Raw genomic sequence first — 22648 nt, forward strand, 5'->3', positions numbered from 1 at the left:
CACATCTCGCCAGAAGATGGCGCTCGCAGCTGAATAATCAATCCGTTCATTAGTCTATGCGCATAACCCCTAATAGTCTATAATTATTACACACTGAGCAGGCTTACACACACACACACACACACATTGTTGTAGAGACAGATATTTGAAATATGCTAGGTGACAGATGCTTAATGCAATACTTGGAGTGAGACGAAGCTGCAGTTTGTTATCCAGTCCGCCAGGGGCGCTGTTCGTTTCCGGTGATGCGGCGCGTGGCGTCTTGCCGTCGTCTAGGTCACGCCCCTCTCACGGACAAAATGGGGGAACACAGCGTTTGTTTTTATGTTTGAGTGCAGTAGACATTAATAATCATTAATAAGTTTGCTAACATAAATCAGAGCGTGCATGTAAACGCAGACATTACGCTGTGTGGAGTGAGCCTGCGTTGAAGGGTGAGTTTTATTTGAAACCGTTGCTATATACGAGAGTTCATACTAGTGTGTGTGAGCGAAGGGCTTTGCACTTGTTTATTCACACTCTCTGTTGTGTGTTGCGTGTTTCTTGTAAAACACATTTTAAGTCTAATTATCCTTTTAAGGGTCTAAACTAAAGCTGTTTCGATCAGTTAATTTCTCAGTTTGACAGCAATTCGTGATGCTGTGGTCTTTTTGCATTAGATAAATGAGAAATCTCTCAGACACGCGAGGCGCAATGTTCATATCACAGCATGAGAAGAACGTTGCGAAGTATTTCGTTTTCATTTAATTTTAAGCTATTATGTCGTTGGAAGTACACAGTTACGATCATTCATTTATCAGCTGATGTTTGTGATAAGCAGATGTTGAAAAATTATCTAATCATAGCAGACAGATCAGTAAATGTACTTTGGTTCACCAAGTTCGTTGTATCCCTCACCCTTTCTAAAATATTTGCTTAATTCTTTTATGCCTTCTGCTGTCAGGAGCAATGTAATGCTTAAGCTCCCTTCAACACATTTTACTATGTTTAATTAGATCCCACTGACTTTCCCCAGGTTCAGTGCAGCACATGCAAGCCTGTCTGGCTTTTTGTAAATCTAAAATAATGCTTGTTATATTAATGTAGCTGTTTGTCAGTAGTTCTTGTTTTTTTGTTGCTACTACTATTTGTTTCTTTACAAAAACAAAAACATCAATCTTGCCATGAAAATGGCCGTATGGCAATACAAATAAATACATTAACAAATATAATATATTGATACAAGTTATCAGTTAGAGTGGGACTCAAGTCTGTACATATAAGTGTGTGTGTGTGTGTGTGTGTGTGTGTGTAATGACAGCTACAGATAAAGCCACAATAAGACCACAGAGCTAAATTGTCAATACAGCTTGATGGATGAAACTGTGACGAACATATCTTGACAATCTTGTGCACTCTGACCAATGAGAGGACAGGTTTACTCGCATGTGACTTGCCTAAACACATTTTGCTATGAGTTAAACGTTGCCTTGTGAAAGCAAACGATCAGCAGGTCCAGAAGCACCCATAGTGTTGCTTAACCTGTAGGTTTTGATTAGAGTCTGGAACAGAAGCTGCTAGATCATTTCATAATTTTGACAATAAGTGATGATGATGCAGTTTGTAATTTAATTACACAGATGTTCATCCCGTCTAGTTGTTGTTGAATAGGTCATGTGCAGTGGAAGTTAACAGTGAGGATAATGTTGTGCTTCATCTCAGATGGATAAGGAAGGCTGCAGCGCTGTGGCGATGACTAGGTCCTGGGGCTTCCGCCGGAGCACCCTCGCCAGGCGGGAGTTCATGCAAGCCGTGGGCTCTGTGGACAGCAGCCCTCCGGTCCAGCGCCGCAGGGGTCGGGGCCGGGGCAGAGGGGCTGACGAGAGCGGCCGGACTCCTGTGGCCTCTAAACGGGGTCGAGGTCGCGTGCCTGCGCTCACTCCCGCAGGTAATCTCAGCAGTGAGAATGAAGCTCGGGAAACAGTGCCGTGTGAGGAGCGCCTCAGTGAAGGAGTCCCGTCGGATCGAGCTGAAGACAGCGACGATCTCAATCTCCAAGAGATTCGGAAGCGGGCTGTGGCTCAAAAGCTGCAAGAGCTCAAGCATGACGATGATGCTGCTGCGAAAGGCACAGAAGATATCGACGTAGGGCTGAGCTTACTGATGGAACGGGAAGAGATAGTGTCAGAAGAAACGGATATCACGTCAGGAGGAGGAAAGGTGTGCTCCTCTACAGCCACAGGGGCAGGTGGGACTTCTGTCGCTGCAGCAGGAGCTCGGGAAACCACTGCAGGTGGAAGAGCAGAGGAAGACCATGAGCTTGCAGAGGAAGAACAGGAGGAATTCTCTGAAAATAGCAAGGAAGACACTGAAAGGATGAATCCGGATGCTGTCTGCTGCACATGTCAACAAGGACACAGTAACAGGTGAGCAATATGGGCCTGCTATTTTGCAATATGATCAGTCACTGTTACTCCGGACGGAGCTAATTAATGGCGCTTTTCCACTGAGTGGTACGACTCGGCTTGGCACGGCTCAGTACGGCACGGCACGGTTCGGCTCGTCTCGGTTTGCATTTCCACTGCAGTTCAGTACCGCTAGTGGGCGGGATTATTCACATGTCGTTATAGTTGCGCCGCCTCTACTACCACGACTCCTAAAAAAAACTTTTTCATTCCGCGTCGCCCCATCAAGCTCTCGCTGGATCTGCTCCTCTGCTATCAATGAGAGGAACGTCTGTATTTCCGCAACAGACAACAAAACTTTTTGGTCGTTAAAAAAAGGTGCGCTCGTTCACGCCATTAGTCTGTGGTGTGATTCGTGCAACATGAAAGTAGTGCAGGTTTCAGTTACCCGGATGAGAGGTTCAGTATACTGCATGGCCAAGGAATTATGGGACTGCTGAATGATGAGCTTGACCAATCAGAATGAATTATTCCAGAAGTAAACAGCTGTGAGAAGTAAACAGGATAAAGATGAACATTACTCCAAAAAAAAAAAAAAAACTGTCATCATACACACCCTCATATAGTTGTGGAGTACTGAAGTGTTTTTGTGGAAGAGGTGTGTCATCAACTGCTTCTTGAAAGTTGTGATGTCTGACATAATCAGGTGAAGTTTAGCAGCTTCAGCTAAAGCTCAACTCACGTGAATACTGAAACAGAGTATATTTAAAAACAGTCCAGTACAAGTATCAGCATCAAACATGTTACTTTTGGGAATTTAGAACAAGATTTATGTAATGGTTTTTATCATACACTGTTCAGAGTTCAGTCAAAATACAATCTCTGCTTCCAGCGTTTTCCAGCGCTCATGTGGTAACGAGGTGAACATGTGAGACGTGTTTATGCTGTTACTGGTGATGCTATTGTGTCAGGTTTTTAATGCCGAATTTTCACTTATACTTCACCTTGTTGTGACCTGCATTATTATTTTAGATGAGTTCGACTGAGTTAGTGCTAGTAGGCTTGTCTATTGCTTTGTTTTTTTGAATATATGGTATTAAATCTGTTATCTTTATTCATCAAGCTTCTTTATGAATTGATTGAAATGTGGTCAGATTTTTCAGCCCCTACCAAACTAACGGCTCCATCTGTTAGGTTGATGATGTGCTGTGACTGTGTCGGCGTCGCAGAGACTTGCGCTCATCTCCTGCAGAGAAAAAGAGAATATGCTTGTCCCTCATGCTCTGATGACTGGGACGCCACGAGAACCAACGGTCCCAGAGAAAAACACGAAATCGACTCAACTTGCGTGGTAATTTTCTTTTTTTCTGATTATCTGCTTTTGAGTTATTAGGTATATTGTAATATGAACAGTGTGTGTTCTCCAGGGGGGTATTCCAGAAAGCAAGGTTAACTTACCATCTGCTAAACCCTGAACTCTAGGTTGATTAACCCAAACCTTGCTTACTCGAGGTATGCTGGTTCCAGGAGCAAGTTCATTCAACTCAGAGTATGTTCCTGGTTAACACACAAGACAGTCTCAACAGAGCGACGAAATGACAAGTCGCTATGGAAACGGATGCTAAGAAACAGCGTGCCATGCTGCTTCTTTATTCTGTTCAAAGGCTGTTTGCATACTTGGTTCATATCGCCACCTAATTGGTGGTTGTGCAATCATTTTCCGTTTAATCTTTAATCCTTGAGAATAAGAATTATGTTGTTTGTTTGATGCTAATTATATAGTAAGTCATATCAGATATGCATTTTTATTATAGAAATATAGAAAATATTATAGAAATATTGATATTATAGAAAATGCCGACCCATGATGTGTGAGATGATAATATAAAATGAAATAAATATATTATATAATAATAAATAAAAAATGACCTTGTTATAATAGTGTTTTATAATGTATACTGATAACTATTATATATGCCACTAAAATTAGGGGTGCTCCGATTGATCGGCTACCGATCATTATCTGCCGATAATCACGTTGGGACGCTGCCGTGAGAGGTTTGGCACGACATGCAGCAGCACCATCTCAGTCTCTCTGGCGAAATCATTATAATGCTGAAGGTGAGGATAATTCACCTTCATATTTCTTCATTAAATAACTTCTAAAGTAATTTGAAAACCTTGTGTGAGACGTAATTTCACAAACAGCGTGAGTGAATCACCGCGCGCGCTCTCTTTCTCTCTCAAAATACGCAAATGGTTTCAAATCACCACACATCGCGTCTGTCTATAAGCGAGCTGCACGCTGCACAGTTGACACAGGAATTGTCACTTGCACAATCGAGGCAGTGTCACATCGTCACTAAAGTTTATTCAAGTAAAGTAACGTTTTTGCATTACTTTTTCATTCTTGCCAGTGTTTAACCATTCAGCGCTCGCGCGCGCTCCTGTAGACCGTGCGCTCATGCACACTTGCAGCGCACACACATAATGCCAGGTTCACATTACTCTGTTTGCAGTGCCTGGTATGTGGTGCGTATTTTTTCCGCGCTCATGTTAACGGATTAAAGCATTCACACTGCACATGGCAGTGCGTTCGGGAGCGGTTCGTCTGCAGCAGTGCAGAGATCGTTTCCGCACCAATTCTATTTTTGCTGTGATACACGCGATGAATTAAAGTGACAGCACATTGTTTGCAGTACATATGAAAACGAAAATGTAGCAATTGCACCATAAATGCATATAATTAAAGTATACTGTCTTTCACAGTCAACACATATGACTTGTTGGAAAAGAGCACTTTTAGATAAAGAAGGCAATAATAGATGATAGGGTAGAGGTAGGAAAACAAAGTTCTTTATGAACCACAGGATTGCCTGTAATAAAGATTTCAATGCAAAAGGAAAGGCAGTAGAGCTGACTATTTCTGTCAATGGTAAGTTTGTGATAACATAAGAAAAGGAATTCCCCCCATTTTCAAAAATGAAATTCAGGCCCTGAATAAATGTCTAAAAATCCTGATTGAAGTATCACTATAAATAATTATAAATTATAAAAAGAAGGCTTTTAAAAGATCGGTATCGGCAGATATTGCTTTCTGTGATCGGCCTCAAAAATCATGATCGGAGCACCCCTAACTAAAATAAATATAGTAACCATATTAGAATAATATATTACCTTATATATTACTTATATTAGTACATAACTATATTGTTGTAATATATAATGTTGTCACGCCCACTGGAGTCTGGTCAGTAGGTCACGCATGCGCTGATACCTCTGAAGTGAACTAGCCCTGAAACAGAAGCTACTCGCTATTCGCTACATAAGGCCTTTGTTCACCACCCGGAGCCGTGTGAGACACTTTTTTTTTTTTTTTTATGGATGGGCAATTTTTGTTTAAGTTCTTTTGGACTGAAGCAATGCAACACCCGCTGAGTGGCATTAAACAGCTTGAAAGATCAAAGACAATTTTTAATATAACTCCCGACTGGATTCGTCTGAAAGAAGAAAGTCATATACACCTAGGATGCCTCGGGGGTGAGTAAAATGCAGCCTAATTTTCATTTTTGGGTGAACTAACCCTTTAAACATACCCGAGTGTGTCACATGACCTGCTTTCTGGAACATCCCCAGACCCTGATGAGGAAAACCACTAGAATGTTAGCCGCTTCTACAAAAGGAGCCTGTACTGTTCTCCATCAATAATGTTTACGAAGAAGTGCGTTTCTAATAAGTCGAAGTTGAATTCTCATCTTTATCAAGTAGGGTTGTGCCGATAGACGATAGTATTGTTTGTTGCTGATGCCTTTGACGATAGCAAGATGATTATTATTGTTATTATTATTATTAGTCAAAAATAAACTAGGCGCCTATCTTTAGTGATGGGACGTTTCAGAAACATGCCGCGGCATGCCTTGTATAAACAAAAGCATTGACTGGAGTGACTGTGCCGGAGCCGTAGCGCGCCGCAGACGTGTGCAGTGTAAATAAGGGGTTTATTCATCACACAGTATAGATGGCTTTACTGGTTATAACAGGAGTGTTTTTTAAAGAGTATATACTCATGCTAGACTGAGTCAGTGATGATGGTCTTTGGTAATGTAAATGTTCTTTGCTCATTTTCTGTAGCTGCTTTTTGAATAACAGGAAATATAAGCAAAATAGTTAGTAACTTACAGTGTTTTTATAAAATTATGTTAAATACAAATTCAGTTATATTAAAAATATTAGGCTGCTTTTAGCCTTATGCTGGAGTTGGTTAACTTTCCGGCAATGAAACGAAGAAAATAATTAAATTAGCACAATAATATTGTGTATCGGCGATCTCACAGGCTGACAAGTAGAAAACAAAAAAACATGCTTTAAAGTTTTTCATTGTGTGGACAAATTAAATGACCTTACATGAAGCATACAGGCATGATACAATACTACTCTGTACAGTCCAGTGGAGAGAAAACTATAGACATTATCTAGACTATATCTTTGTCTAGTTTTAGAGCAATTCAAGGGTTATGGGTGTTTTGATTTTTCTTTTGTGGCTTTTTGATTTTTATTAACTCCTTTTAATATCAAGCACATCCCACTCTTTACTGTCTGATTCATCTATGTCTCTTCATCGCTCAAGTTGTTAATAACTTAAAAAATCCTGCCAACTGAAAGTTGTGTGGATTTATTTATATATGGACAAAAACAGGACCATTTTATAGTACATAAGACAACAATCTGTATGATTCATTTGAAAACTACATTGTGGACATCTACAAGATAAATCATGATATAAAATCGCCAGATCGCCGCCCCTACTCCTCCTAGTGTTTTTATGCAATTGTCACCAAACTTGGTCAACACGCATAAGACTGTGTTGCGCACAAATTTTCTTGCTATTTATCTAATCTGTGTCTTGGGTCTCGGGTGGAGATTGAGCAGCCAGTGGAGGAGGAGATTAAGGCAGAGGAGAAGGCGGCATTACCTAAATGCATTGGACCAGGCTGCAGTAATGACTCTCTGCCCGAGTCAGTGTACTGCGGTCATCAGTGTATTGTGCGGCATGCAGCAGCGGCCATGAAGTCTCTCTCTGAACCCAAAATTGAGACAAAGCCTGCTGACCCGCCTCTCAAGGTAAATATTATTTTAGTCTCTTTCATTGTAGCTCCGATCTGTGGTAGAAATCATAACACGGGTATTTGCATTGTCAGGAAAAGGAAGGGAAATCATTTAATCACTATCATGATTTGGAACACAAAAGACATTTTGAAGAATTTTAGTTTGTGTAATAAACAATTCTTTGTGACTATACAGTTCTCAAGTTAAAAAGACTTTTATTTCCCACTTTAAGTGAACCTTAGTTCTCAGGACATTTATAAGATTATAAGATTAAAATGCTAAATTTGTAAAAGGAGGGGAGTAGGGATGGGCGATATGGGCTTAAAAATATATCACGATAATTTCTGATATTTATTGCGATGACGATATCAATGACGATAATTTAGGGAATCCTGTTTCTTTAGAGCAGTGGTCACCAACCTTTTTAGGCCCAAGATCCCTGACCTCGGCCTTTATGAAAGACAAGATCTACCTATTGAAGAATTGATAGAAAAAGACATCCCAGATTGTACTTCAAATTTGAGGCCTTTTACTTAGTATTTTAATTAGTGATGCGCCGATCATAGCTGATTCAGAATTCAGATTTTCTTTTCTTTCTTTCTTTATTATTTTTAAACTAGCAAATTGGATTCTGACACTGATACTGATTTTTAAGCAAATTTATTTATTGGCTATTTGCTTTATAACAAACAAACTGGCTTTAAAAAAATATCTAGCCATTTGAAATTAGAGGCAACCACTGCATTTTAATCATGATCTGCACGGGCAGTTGTTTTTGATTTGATTTAGATTAATTTCAGGATTTACAACAAAAACAGAATGGTCTGACTTTAGGTATTATTTATTTATTTGCTACATAAAACAAATGCACGAAACAAAAACAGCAGGTCTGAATGAGACACACTCTCTGACAGCAGGTGGCGCCTATGAACAGGGTTGCCAGGTTTTCGCAATAAAACTAGTCCAATCGCGTTTCGAAGAAGGTTCCCCTGTAAAAATCGCATTCCGGGGGTAAAATACATGGTTTTTGGCAGGGATCTTAAAGTAAAATTCACATTCCAGGGACTAAATATCACGTTATTGGGGTCGCTTCAACCCGCGGACATGAACAATGCTATAAAATAGTATGATTTCTGCCTTATTCTGTGATACAAAACCACGTCTGATCACAAAAATAAGTCATTTCAAACACTCGACTATGTTATGAAGTTAATATGGAGAAAAAGCATGTCAATAAATTAAATTATCTTTGTTGGACAACAGGTTTGTAAACGACTCGTACACATTTAAAACTGTGTCGCACACGTGCTGCTGTAGTACATTTACTCAAGGCTCAGACCGATTTTTGTCGCACTGTACAGCCCTATCCAAACCTGCTCCAGATTGTAGAAGGAGCTGCTCAATTTCACGTCCGCCTTCCTTCACGTCACTCCACACAGAAATATGTCAACAACTAGACTTTATCGTTATTATCGTGGGAAGACGAATTATTATCGTGTGGAGAATTTTTACCGGTATATCGCAAACGATAAGATATCGCCCATCCCTAGAGGGGAGACATAAACACAATACAGTATGACTGAAATGTTAAAGTGCAAAAAAAAAAGCATGTTTATTCTGTTGTTCCTTCATTTATTTTTTTATTTATTTTTATTTTTGTGTGTGTGTCTGGAGAACTGGTTTGATCTGTTATCCAAAACTGTGAGAAGAGTTTTGTCTGATACCCGAAATCAGTGAACAAAAGTATATTTTATCTGATACCCATTAAAAAATGGGTATCAGATAAATACCCATTAAAAAAGGGGTTTTATCAGCCTGATTAAAAAAAAGAGTCTTTTATCAGCCTGAGAGGTTGACAAAGGAAGCTGTGAATTAGCAGGAAATATTATATCTAATGTATTTGCCTGTTCTCCGATATTGTTGGTAATTTAATTTATTTCTTAAGTTGCTTAATTCAAACCAATCAGGAAAAAAAAAAAAAACATTATTTATATTTTGCTCCAACACTTCATTTTATAGAAAGATGAGAGGGTTTGTAAGTAATAAACCTGTAAGAATGGTTAGCATCAACTTGAAAGGGCAAATAAAAAAAAAAAAAAGAAAGGAAGAGAAGTGAAATGGAGAAACCAGTTGTAAACTCAGCGGTTGTGCGACTGGTTTGCTGGAGCTACATGCATCTGACCAGATTACTCTGATTACGTGGATTACTCTGATTACGCGGATTACTCAGATTATTCCACAAAAGCAGACAACCAAAGAGGGTCCACATGTATCTCAGCTGTACCTGCCTCGGCATGCTCTTCTTTTATAAATATATACGAGTAGTGAAGTGTGACAGTCATCAGCGAGAGAACAGTTGATGAGCGTCACTTTAAAACATGTCATACATTTAAATGGAAAAAATAAACAACATGAAAAAAAACCTCTGATTAGGTTGTGGAATCACATCACATTTCGGATCAATTCAGTGTTTGTTACTGTAGCTGTGTACTGAGTTCACTCTTATGCTTTCACATTTCAGAGCGAGAAACGATCATTTCTTGCAAAGCTTTTCAAGGTGAAGATCAGTAAGACGCCGGCACAGGAAGAGCGTGTGAGCAAGCAAGAACTGGATGAAGAGTCACTGTGCTCCACTACAGTCATTGAGCCTGTACAATCAACCACACCATCCAGTCCTGCTCCAGAGTACAAACACAGTATGTATCATGTACTCTCCTCACAGACACATCTCTCTCTGTGAGCGCGTTTACACGCATGGTAATGTCAACTGTTTCGTTAACTGAGAAAATATATTGCACTCCTTGACTCTTTCTTGACCCAAGAAATGATAAAGATGTGTTACCTTGTGCAGTCGAAGGAGGTGCAGTCTGCAAACATAACGAGTCTGTGCTTGTTTCCTGCTGATGTTTGGAATAATATGTGTGTGGGTTTTAAGTAGGGCTGCCCCCTAATAGTCGACGAGAAGAGGCTTGGTCGACCAAAATTTTAGTAGTTGCTTAGTCGCAGAAAAATAAAATCCAGAGGAAGTGGTGAAGTCACGCAGTCCGTGATGAACAGATCATTAACACTAGAACCGCCAGGGGTCGCTGTATACCTAAAAGCACCAGCGGGTAAATTTTACACATGCACATGACAGCTGTTTTTGAATGGCTAAAGAACATATTATTTCACTGTATTATGCTACTGTCTTCACAAAGAAGTGTCTAGAGCAGTGTTACTCATTGCGCGGCTCGCGAGCCTCATGCGGCTCGCCAAGCTTTACTTTTTGGCTCCCGTACGTCACTACTTCAATCTCAAAGCTTCACAAAAGCGTTTTATGTTTTTAAAAATAGTGCAGGTGTGAGAAAGAAACTCAAGATATGTATCTATTGTTTTTCATAGTAACACAACGGCTGTGTCCGAAACTTAAGGCTGCTGCCTTGATGACTAAATAGGTGGATTTCTTTTGTAAATCACCTAATAAGGAAAACTAGGTTTAGACACCATAGCATCATGTTTAATGATCTAGAACAGTGTTACTCATTGCGTGGCTAAATAATACGATGATATGATCATGCAGTCAATACAGATATTTCATAAAAACATTAAAAACAAGCAGGGCTATAACATAACCCATTAAAAAAAACTCACACCATGTCTACACCGGAAGCGAGTGGCGCGATCCGACAAAAGAGAGAACCCAGTGATGTTGTCTACACTGGATGCGGCGCGGCACGATGCGACACGATCCCCATCAGTAAACTGATGCCTCGTTCTATTTATGACGAACTGTACTGACACTACGTTCAGATGACAATGACAAATTCAAGCGCACCGCTTCACCTAATTAATTATTAATTTGTTTAGTTATATATCATTTATAATTTGAATTATACTAGAAGAACACCAATAAACTTCGGGTAATCAAAAAAAAAGGTTTTATTCATTAGCCTACATCAGATCGGATTTTTTTCTTCTTCAGGAAACAGGCAGACTAGAATAAATAGCAACACAGAAGGGAACAATAAACGATAGAAATGGCAAAACAAAAGTTAAATAATTAATCCAAATTTTGAACAAATATGAGCAACATTAGGATAAAATGTCTAAATATGATATATTGATCGCCGTCAGATGCTGAGCCGACAGGACGCTTTACTTATCTCCCCACCATCAGACTCTCCATCGCTAATGGCATTTAGTGCTTCTTATACCTCTTCAGACTTCATAAATCGCCTTCTTTTACTAATTTTGTCTTTATTTATGAAACTGATAACCGCTAATTCAGTGAGTGAAAGGCGTTGCCTAATGTACTTTGTTAAAACATAAGCAGCACGAAAATGACAGCTCGAACATACAGGCATTATACTGCCGTGCAAAGGCAAAAGACCGTAACTTCGATTTTTGTCGAAAATGAGTTATTGATATTTTTGGGACATTCAAGACATCATTTATCTTGAGTCAATTTTGTTGTTTTTCCGAGAAAATAATGGGTCGTCTCAACCGTAACTTCGAAAAGCCCCGGAGAAACCAAGGCAGAGCACCGTAACACCAGTTACGGCTCTTTCACTTTGTTTGGAACGCTCAAACTGAGTTACGGCGTTCTGACTTTATTTAGCCATTCGTCAAAATGAAGTTACCAAGTGCCGGCTTGGAGTTATACAGTGTTCTGCCTTTGTTTTACTGTCCATTAAAGTCTGCCGCATTTTAATTACGGTGTAGACAAACGAATTAGATAGATCGCGATCTACCAAACAGCTCCATATAACAAAGCACTGTAAAGGCTAGATACCTTGGCAGCAATATATAATCGTGAATAACCTTTAAATTTTTTTTTTTTTTTTCTTTTCGTAATGCAGAAGTGACAACCAAAGTTCACCAGGCTGTCACTTCTAGTTGATGTCACTTCTAGCTGGACGCGTGTGGACTCGAATACCGTAGCGAGCATGATAAATCATAAAATCAGTAGCCTACTAACAGTTCGCAATTAGATCCACATCCTACCTTTTCTTGTAACCCGATAAAATCAATCCATGGCGATGAACATCATCGGAGATGTTTAATCCACAAGCATTCTGAGCATTATTCCTGCTTGCTGTCATTCACATCAATCCACAAATCGTTCTTTGAGGTTAGGCTATTTCATACAAGTCAACATATAAGCAATATGCTATGTCTAGCTTATTTTTTTTTACGTTAATGAGCATAGCAAATAAATTGGTATCCACGGTATCCACTCACATGTTTAACTTTTAGTCTGCGTGTTACGGTCCAAAAAAAAACGGCCCCGTTTTTTGATCTGGTTTTATCTAAACAGTTTTTAACAACAGGGGATTGTAAATCACACAATTTTAGTAAAAGTCAGTGACTGGGAGACTTGAATGTTTTATTAAAAATCTTTTATGTACGTTTTAAAAACAGCCACGGGTAAAACCCCGTGGCGGTTCTAGTGTTAAAGGCTGGTCTGTATGGTAATACAGTACATCCAAACGCTTGCCTATCATTCATCCACTTCAAATATGGCTTATCTGAAATATGTTGGTTGTAGCAACTTTACACGGCGCTCAATCTAATGTTGTGTGCTGTTCAAGTGTGTGTGGAGTGTGGAGCTCACTGCAGGACAGATGGAGGCGCCGGTGCGCTCACTTAACTCTTAAAATACTCCCTCCTTTCTGGTCATACAGATAAGAGTAATACATGTTTTGAATTTGTAAAGACTACGTTTATTTGTGTGCACTCACAATAACAACAAAACATTGTGATTTTGTAAAATAAAGCAAACTGGATGCGCTCTCAGTGTATAATTGCCTTACAGATATGAAAACATATCTATAGAGAGCGAAATGTCTACTTTCAAATGAACCGATTCAAATGGAAAACAAATATTCTCAGATTATATAATGCATATGAAACATGCATACATGTGCATCCACTACTGATGATGAGTCAGTGTCACCGACTTCATCTCTTGAGCCGAAAACAAAGCATTAGTTTATCAATATGGCAATGGCAATTTTATTTATATAGCACTATTTATTACAACCAGAGTTGACCAATGTGCTTTACAATAGAATAACTAAAAACAGCAATAACAGAATGAAAAATAAAAACGTAAAACCAAGAGGAAGTAGAGGGGGAAAAAAAAGCTGGGTTATTAGCTTGCATATAAATCTGTTTATAGTTTTTAGTTATTTATTTATAGTTATCAGCATGTTGGTGTGCATGTAAATGTGTGCTCTGTCTCTCTCCTGCACACACACACTCACACACCTCCGCTCAGCCCGTTTTCTCAGTGTAGTAACAAACATTGGATGATGATATTTTGAGGTCAGTATTTACACAGACATTTCAATTTTTCAAGTAAAAGACAGTTTGTAGGGCAGTAATCTTGAAGACTGTTGTGGTTTGGCGTTTCTAAGATGATGTTGGCGTTAACTGGCAACTGACACTGGAGTCAAACTGATATATTAAGTGAGATGGGCCCAGTATGCAAAATAGTGCAGGACAAAATATACATTTGGTTCAATAAAATTTTGAATTAGGTTCTCAGATTTAGACAACTAGAGTTGCTTTACACTGAAAATGGTGCATTTACACAGACCGTTAAATCAGGCACAGAGTCAGCATCAAATGTTTTTACAGCAAAAACTGATACTGAGTTAAACAGAAGCATGAATAAAATTAGCCCTCAAAAGTGAAACTCTGAGCAGATACTTCCACCTCCTTTTCACCATTTTGAGACCGCATTGTGCAAGCTTTGGATAAATTGTTGGCTGGTGTGGATGCAAATATAGTTATCATTATAGTTATTAGTTGTCGTTATCGTTCTTGGTGTGAATGAGCCTTTATTCACAGAGATGAAAAAAGAAACAAAACATGACCAGTGCATTTGTACAGGTCAATCAGCCAAAACATATGATTCATCTTACTGCAAAGTGTGGTACATTCACAATCCTGTGCAGCACAACATCATTAAATAATGCAAAAATAAACTTGGACCACAGATTATACTGTTTTTAAACCCTTGTTGAACTCAAGCAAGATGAAGACATTGAATTTTCGAGCTACAAATACTGTAACTAATTTTTATTGCCAACACATACACTGCCAAAACATTAAACTTCAGTATACTAAAATATCAGTTTGTTACTGATAATTACGGTGTGCAAACAAGCGAAAATAACAATGTACTGTATATTAAATGGACCTTCATTCATAAAACTTTTACATCATAAATACATGAGTAAATTGAGTAATTTGCACATACTTGTGTATGTTAAGTGTGTGTTAATAAATTTCAATCTTTTATAAAAATGGTGTATGTACACGCACTTTCAGAATTGGCATAATCCCACCCATGAACCATCTCATGTGATCAAGAATGACTGTTATGTTGAATAAAGGTTATTCAGATGTATAACAGCCAGTGAATCTACATAGAGGTTTCAGAGTCATTTTCACAGTCAGTAAAGATGCGAATCTGAAAGATGTGATTTAATTGAGTAAATCTACACTCTACCGGTTTGGTTCATTTACTGTGAATCGAGCTGTTCTGAGACACTGATATCATGAGCTGCATTATATTAAATTAATAAATTAAGACATTTATTACTACTGTAATTTTGCAGAGAAAATTTATTTTTTTATTTTCTTTTTTTTACACTATTTTACAGTATTAGAATGTTTCTTATATTTAATATTTGTTTTATTTCACAATAATCTCAATATTGTAATCAATGATCACAAAATTATGACAATTATGAACACCCAAAATTTTTCCCAAATCTTGAAGATCTAAAAGGATTTCACACGCGCACACACAAAAAAACTTAAAAGACTTAACAGTGTAAAAATATATTTTCTGTATAGTCGCACTCCCCAACAAAATCACCCTATTCAATCTAGAAGGCTTCTTTCTTAATAAATCGAGCTGTTCATAAAGTCATCTGGTGAAAATGTTTTTGTCATGTTGCAGAAAAACAAAATATGTCCATGTTCGTTTTCTTCAGTGTTGTGCAGCCCCAGTGCTTTCACATTAGCACTTTTGGGTTTGTTTGGATGATGTGAGCGCTGCATGTGAATTCCTGGTTTTTCTATATTCTTCTGGTGTTTTATATCTTTATATCCTTCACTTTGTTTCTTTCAGCCGTTAAAGAGAAAGATGAAGTTGAGTGCAGTATCAGCACACCACAGAGCCAACCTTCAGATTTGACTCCAGATGTTTCCTCTTCTGAAAAAACGCCTGCAGCCCCACTAATTAAGAAGTCCACTCCAGGAAGAGCAAAGAAAACCATGCCAGGCTCTCCACGACTGGAGCTTCTTAAAGGGGCTCTCAGTAAAAGCCCTTTGTCTATCCCTAAAAAGCCCTGTGAATCCAAGGCACCCGTTGAGTCCAGCAAAGCCGCAGAAGTGGTTCCCTGCGGCCCCTGGGCAGAGGAGCCCACTGTGGCCCCTCACGCCAGTCCTCTCCTGATGAGACAAAGCATTCGCCGCTCGCTGAGTACAGTTCTCTGCAGAAGGTCAGAGAAAGCTACCTCGTCTCTAGTCATGTCTTCATTCAAACACTTCATTTTCCAAAACAAATCCTGTTAGAAATGTTAATTGGTGATCAAGCACCAACGGTGCGAAGGCAGGGATACAATGTGTCCTCATCATCGGTCATCGGTCCATCAAATCATACATAGAGTAGTTATAAAAATCCTGAACCTTTAACCAACAGTTAAAAGTTTCACTTCTGATTCCAGAGCCAATGCCAAATTGATTGTCAAACTCCAAGATCGTTCATTAGGTCTTCAAAAACCTGTCTCAAATCATCATGGATGGATCATGTTGCCAAAAAGTCATAAAAAGTTTTCTGAAATACCAAAGCATTCTTCTATAAAGCTGCCACAAATAAAATTGAGCACACAGGTCAGGTTGTATCTTGACAGCACTTTTGTGAATGAATCAAAGCAGGTTTAGTAGCTATTGCTAGTAATACAAAGTTTCAGACATTTAGAAAAGTGCAAGCTAGAGCAGGGAGGTATAAAGGAATAAAGATAATTATGTATTTATTTATTAGAAATAACACAGTCTCTGGAATGCTTTGGCATAACTTAGTGTGTCATAGTATGACAATATTATAATATCAATATGTTGGCAGTGTCACATTGGTCAAGTTAAAATCAGTTTTATTGCATTATAATTAATTATGCTTATGGCTTTATAGACCACTTTGCCTAAAATCATTCTGTATTCAGTCCATATTTTACCATTTGTGGTAACAGCTATATTTATAATCCTGTCATTTTCTTCATCAGGTTCAGTCAGAGTGATGATTTGAAGATTTCTGAGAGTGAAATTGAAAAGATGGTTGTGCACATGGAGAAAGAGATGTTCAACATGTGTTACACAACAGATGAGGAGTATAAGAATAAATACCAGTATCTCGTCCTCACCTTGAAAGATCCCCAAAACAAGGTTATTTTGTCAGTTTACTGTATACACAGTTATTCTATTTAAATGTTTTTGTAATGTGTGGAGTCATGAATTTATTCTGATGGTTTATTGTTTTCAGGAACTGTGTCATCAGGTTTTGAAAGGAAACATGCCTTCAGTGAAGCTCATTCAGTTGAGTCAGCAGGAGGTAAAGTACTGTGATGTCACAAACTCATGTTAAGTCAATGTTTAGCATTTCAGTTCTTGACTGGTTTTTTGACAGGAATCTGCTGCTGGTCCACTGCTGCAGATCTCAATGAAGAAGGAATCGTCCCTTTTTTCTGAGGATGTGGAAGAACCAGCTGCTCCTCCTGAGAAAGTGATGAGCGTAGACACCACAACGTCCCCGAGCGCAACCACTCCTTCAGTGAGCTGATGCTTATTTCCTTACATGTTTAAAGGAATCATAACCTTTATCATTCATCTGCTGCTCTCTAGCTGGATTTTAGACAAGGACATTGTCTAAAATGTCCGTTAACAAGGACAAGCATAAAATGTCCGTTAACAAGGACAAGCATAAGGGCGTTAACAAGGACATTGCAGATCATCCACCACAGCAATCTTAGGGTGTGTTCACACTGGCAGGTTAGATTTGATTTGAATAAGTGTGAATGCTGCCATCCAAACCTTGGTACACCCCAAACAAGTGGGCCAAGACCCCTTGAAAAGCTGGGTCTCGGTCTACTTCCAGACAGATTCTGGTGCAGTTCGACTGAAATATGAATGCAGCTTGGACCAAAAACTTTCCCTTCTTGTCATGGAGCTGTGACGAGCAACATGAGCTGGTCATAGGCCTATTACAGTTTGGTGCAGTCTCCCTGCAGCACATATTCATTTGTGTGTGGAATTGAATTCCCGATGCTGTTAAAAATTTGTAATTTTTTTTTTTTTTTTTAAATACACCACCATACAACAAGCACATTTAGCCCAGCACACGGCGTTGCTTTATTTAGTTCAGTCACAAAATATAAAAGCAGTCCAGTCTTTGCTTTTGGTTTGGTATCTTTAGGTTCAATGTTAAAAATGGCACCACGAACCAGGACTAAATGCATCATTTTCTATTTTGGTCAGGACCAAATGAACCAGAACACATAGTGTGAACACATCCTTATATTAGGGCTTTTTTCCCTTCACTGGCTAGAGCACAGTGGCATTTCTGTTCTACTCTGAGCAATCAAGCATTTTGTCTATCCTTAGGAGGAGAAATCGTCTCTGAAGCTGCCTCAGGTGAAGGAAGTAAGCTTAGGTGCTCCAGATGTGACCAGCTGCATGCTGAAAGACACTACAGCAGAACATAAGCGCCATCTCTTTGACCTTAATTGCAGGATATGTACAGGTATGACCTTCTGAAACAAACTTCACATGCACTGCTTGTTTACCTGGAAATTTAAGAAATTTTAAAAATCGTTATAAAGTTATGCAATTATAATTTATTTACAGTATAATTTGTTACAAATGAATTTCTTACCTGCAGGCCAAGTATCCACTGATGATCCTGAAACCAAGAAACCCAAGATGACAATGACAAAAGATGAGACAGAAAAGGAGAAATCTTCAGGGGTTGTTCACGTGATCGATGAAGCGTTGGCTCCACCAGCGCTGGACTCTGATATATTCGAGTCCCCTGCTTCTCCCAGCGGGGAGGACCTAAACTCACAGATACCCTCAGCAGATTTCTCTCCTGTGTTGATACCTTCAGTTCCCACGGTGTCCATCTCAAGAAGAGACCCCCGTACAGCACAATACCGACAAGCTCCACCATCGTCTGCTGTCTCAGAGTCTGCCTCAATCCCACAGCAGCATCCGCACCCTGTGAAGAACGCACCAGAATCTCTGAAAGAGACGCTTCCACCACATGTGTCCGTACCTTTGCCTGCTCCTATGCCAAAATCAATCCTCATGAAACCTCCACCAGCGTCTCTGGACACTTCATATGGCTCAATGACAAGGTGCATGCAGACAGTGTTTTGTATGTCATTTCAACCGTAAACCAATACAATTAATTGTTCAAACTTATACTAAACTTAATTCTAATGGTGTTTCTCTCTCTTTCAAGGCTGGCAGATTGTGATAAAGGAACAAAACAGTTTTTATCCAAACAGAGCATTTTATGGAAAGGCTTTCTTAACATGCCAACTGTGGCCAAATTTGTCACAAAGGGATACTTGATTTCTGGCTCTCCTGACTTGCTAAAAGAGGCTAGTCTTTTAAGCTTAACTAAATGAAAGTTTAAAAAAAAAATAAAAAAATTTCTTCCTTTTTTTAATTTATTATTTTCTTTAAGTATGCTGTATATGGAGGGGGTGTGAATGTGGTTAGTGGGTGCTAAATATGTGCATTTTCTCTGTTCAGGACTTACCAGACACTATACACATAGGAGGAAGGATATTACCTCAAACTGTGTGGGAATATGTTGATTTGATAAAGACATCAGAGGCAAAGGTAAAACCGTGACTTTGAATTTATTATTAATAATTCAGATATATGAATTATATTAAATGCACATTATATAGGTAAATGCCCTTAATAAAATATATTTGCACTATTTCTTTGAATGCAGGAGCTGTCATTAATCCGGTTCCATCCCTCTCCTGACTTGCTAAAAGAGGTTAGCCTTTTAAGCTTAACTAATTGAAAGTTAAAATTGTGTTTATTAATTATTTTCTCCAAATATGCTGTATATGAATGTGGTTAGTGGGTGTTAAATATGTGCATTTTCTCTGTTCAGGACTTACCAGACACTATACACATAGGAGGAAGGATATTACCTCAAACTGTGTGGGAATATGTTGATTTGATAAAGACATCAGAGGCAAAGGTAAAACTGTGACTTCGAATTTATTATTAATAATTCTGATATATTAATTATATTAAATGCACATTATTTAGGTAAATGCCCTTAGTAAAGTAAAATATATTTGCACTATTTCTTTGAATGCAGGAGCTGTCATTAATCCGGTTCCATCCATCATCTGAAGAGGAAGAGGTTGCATATGTCTCTCTGTTTTCATATTTCAACAGTCGTAGGAGATTCGGGGTTGTTTCTAATATTTGTAAACACATCAAAGATCTTTACCTCATTCCTCTGAGTACAAAGCAGTCCATCCCTGCGGTGCTTCTTCCCATAGAGGGACCAGGTATATCACGCACAGATTGCACTGATCGGTTCTGACATCAGACTATAATGATTTTAACCTGTTTTATGTTATGACTTCTCTTAGGGATTGAACAGAATCACCCTAATCTCCTAATAGGGCTAGCAGTCTGTCAAAAGCCGAAGCGTCCCGAGGGATTGCCACAAGATGTTGGTGAAAAGAATTCTAGGTCCTTGATGTGTTTAGATGGGAAGGGAACCAGCAATCCTACCTCACTAAATGATCCTGGACAACATAGCATAAAGGCTTGTGATGCTGACATCTTCCTCGACTCAAATCCTGCTGGATCCTTACCTTCAGTTGGGTTACCAGACCCATCATGCTCTGCCAGCTCTCTATGTGCCCCATCTTCTCTCCCTAGCGTGTCAAATCCCACCCCATCTGTCACTGTGGGCCCATCCAAAGACTCCACCAGTACCACCCCACTTCAGACCATCCTTAACACATTATTTGGGCAAAAGAAACAACCCTCAGATGTCACAGAGTGTAAGATAAGCTCATTAACAGATACGGTTCAGATTTGTCATCAGACTTCCAAGGAGATTACCCTCAAAGAGCTTTCCGTTTACAATATAGAAATTCATCACAATCGGACACAGATCAATTCTATTCCAGAGAACTGCCTCAAAATAAAAGAGGAAAGTTTCTGCATGATGGAGACAACAACAAGCAACCTTATGTATCTCACGAACAGGAAGAATTCTCCACAGACAAATGTGTTCACCAAAAACATCCAAACCACAGGCTCAGAAGGTTTCCAGTGGAAGCGACCGATCAGGTTCATCAAAGTCAGCAACCCACGCCTGACCAGTTACACGAATGCAACTTTGAAGAACCTGAAACCGCTGGATTATGTCACAAAAAATACACATCTTATAAACAAGGGCAGAATTTTCATGAGGATGAATCTGTCCAGTTTCAGCAAAGAGAGTCACTATTAGGGCCTCCTCCAGTGCACAAGGGCAATTTCAGACCTCCTAATCCTAGAGAGCACTTTCACCCTTCCACCTTTGATAAGTGGAAGCCTTTGAGAGAGCGTCCTTCTGTAATGAAACGGAGAAGTCCTGAATTTGCTCCGCCTAGGGATGGTAATTCTGGTAGTTCTACAAACTTTGGACCTAGGGGCCAATCCTCAGGGTTTGTGAGGTATGAAGGCCCGACTAAAGATCCTCAACCCAGTGGATCGTTTACAGAAGAGATGTTTGAGAGTCCGGGACCTGCTCGACCCATTGGATCAAAAGACCCATCTCCAAGACAGCGTTCTTTTAGGCGAGGTAGGGGTAGTCACAGGGGTTCGCGTCAGGTAATGCATGATAGAACCCATCTAATGAATTCATCTAAACAAATGAGCATTCCCAATGATGAAGGGCCAACGGAGAGACAGATTGACGCCAGAGACTCGCACACAACCCCAACCAGTAAATCTCATATGCCTCATCTTGCTAATCCAAGTGGTTATGCACAAGATATTTGTGAGCTACATAGCCCTGACTGCCACCAAACATTTGCAGAGGATGCAGAAGACCGAATACGCACAGGTTTTTCAAGACAGGCTCCATCACACTCTCAGGACACAGCACATGGGCCAACGCATAGCCGGTTTGAAGGACAGCAGTATACTGAAATCAAGGGTCAACCAAGAGGGCGATTCCAAAGATTCAGAGGACGAAGAAGAGGCATTGTGGGCCCATTTTATGCCAGGGATCATAAAAATAATGCACAAGTAAGGGGACCTCGCTTTGATTCACCACAACAGTTTTTGGGCCAAAGAGAACCCTCTCTTGATTTACATAGACGGAGAAGACCTTCACCTCAAAACTGTGACGGTTTTGATGATCATAATGAAACCCATTCATCTGATTTTCCCGACCATTTCACTACCACCCCCACTCATTTTACAAAACCACAGCATCAGCATTTGGGGCAGCCACCTGCAAATTTGGAGTGCCGGCTGAGTAATATACGCCCTTTACGTCTATCAGGTCCACTACTCCCCACTCCTCCCGGAGGTCCAATTAGGCAGAACCTTTCCCGGGGACACGGACAAAACTCTCACAATGAATGTCACAGGGACTACGTGACATAGGACAAGGTCATGTCACAAAGGATGTTAGTGGATGCTGTATTCATGAAGAGAAGCCAAGCATTAGTAACTGTTTTAAACTTCTGTGTTAATTCTAAAAGTGTAATTCAGGACGAACAAAGAGTTGAGTGTGAAAGTAGACCGGAAGAACCAAGTGTTCAAGAGGACGAAATGGTATATCTGAAGACTGTCTACACAACACAAGGAAAATATGATGAAGAGGAGATTGATTTGAAATGCAAGAGCACTTGGCTGCAGACTATATAGAAATGATAGGAGCAGGTCTTGCAGCGTTTGGCGGAGTAGTCAAGATTTAAACTATCGGGTGCTGTAAAATCATAATTATAGATAGACTTCAGTTCAGTTTGCAGAATGTTCAGAATTAGAATGGATTGAATAAAGGAGCAAGACAACCCCTCTGAAAGTTTGAATTATTATTGACCAGTTCAAGCATAAATAGACCT

At 39.4% G+C, this 22648-nt stretch overlaps 1 protein-coding gene across 1 annotated transcript; it reads left to right on the forward strand.

Annotated features, from left to right (window-relative positions):
• The first annotated feature begins 223 nt into the window (after nucleotides 1-223).
• Nucleotides 224-21042, forward strand: LOC107690086 (death-inducer obliterator 1-like). The gene is made up of 17 exons (XM_016488325.1): nucleotides 224-434; nucleotides 1702-2405; nucleotides 3579-3735; nucleotides 7299-7505; nucleotides 10012-10186; nucleotides 15616-15988; nucleotides 16769-16928; nucleotides 17026-17094; nucleotides 17170-17313; nucleotides 18144-18282; nucleotides 18421-18895; nucleotides 19003-19144; nucleotides 19299-19388; nucleotides 19507-19554; nucleotides 19675-19764; nucleotides 19888-20083; nucleotides 20168-21042. Exons 2-17 carry the CDS (start codon nucleotides 1702-1704, stop codon nucleotides 21040-21042), a joined length of 4044 nt encoding a protein of 1347 aa, XP_016343811.1. The 5' UTR covers nucleotides 224-434.
• Nucleotides 21043-22648: the final 1606 nt, after the last annotated feature.

The sequence above is a fragment of the Sinocyclocheilus anshuiensis genome, unplaced genomic scaffold (genome assembly GCF_001515605.1).
Source record: "Sinocyclocheilus anshuiensis isolate Anshui unplaced genomic scaffold, SAMN03320099.WGS_v1.1 scaffold2231, whole genome shotgun sequence".
NCBI classification, from domain to species: domain Eukaryota; kingdom Metazoa; phylum Chordata; class Actinopteri; order Cypriniformes; family Cyprinidae; genus Sinocyclocheilus; species Sinocyclocheilus anshuiensis.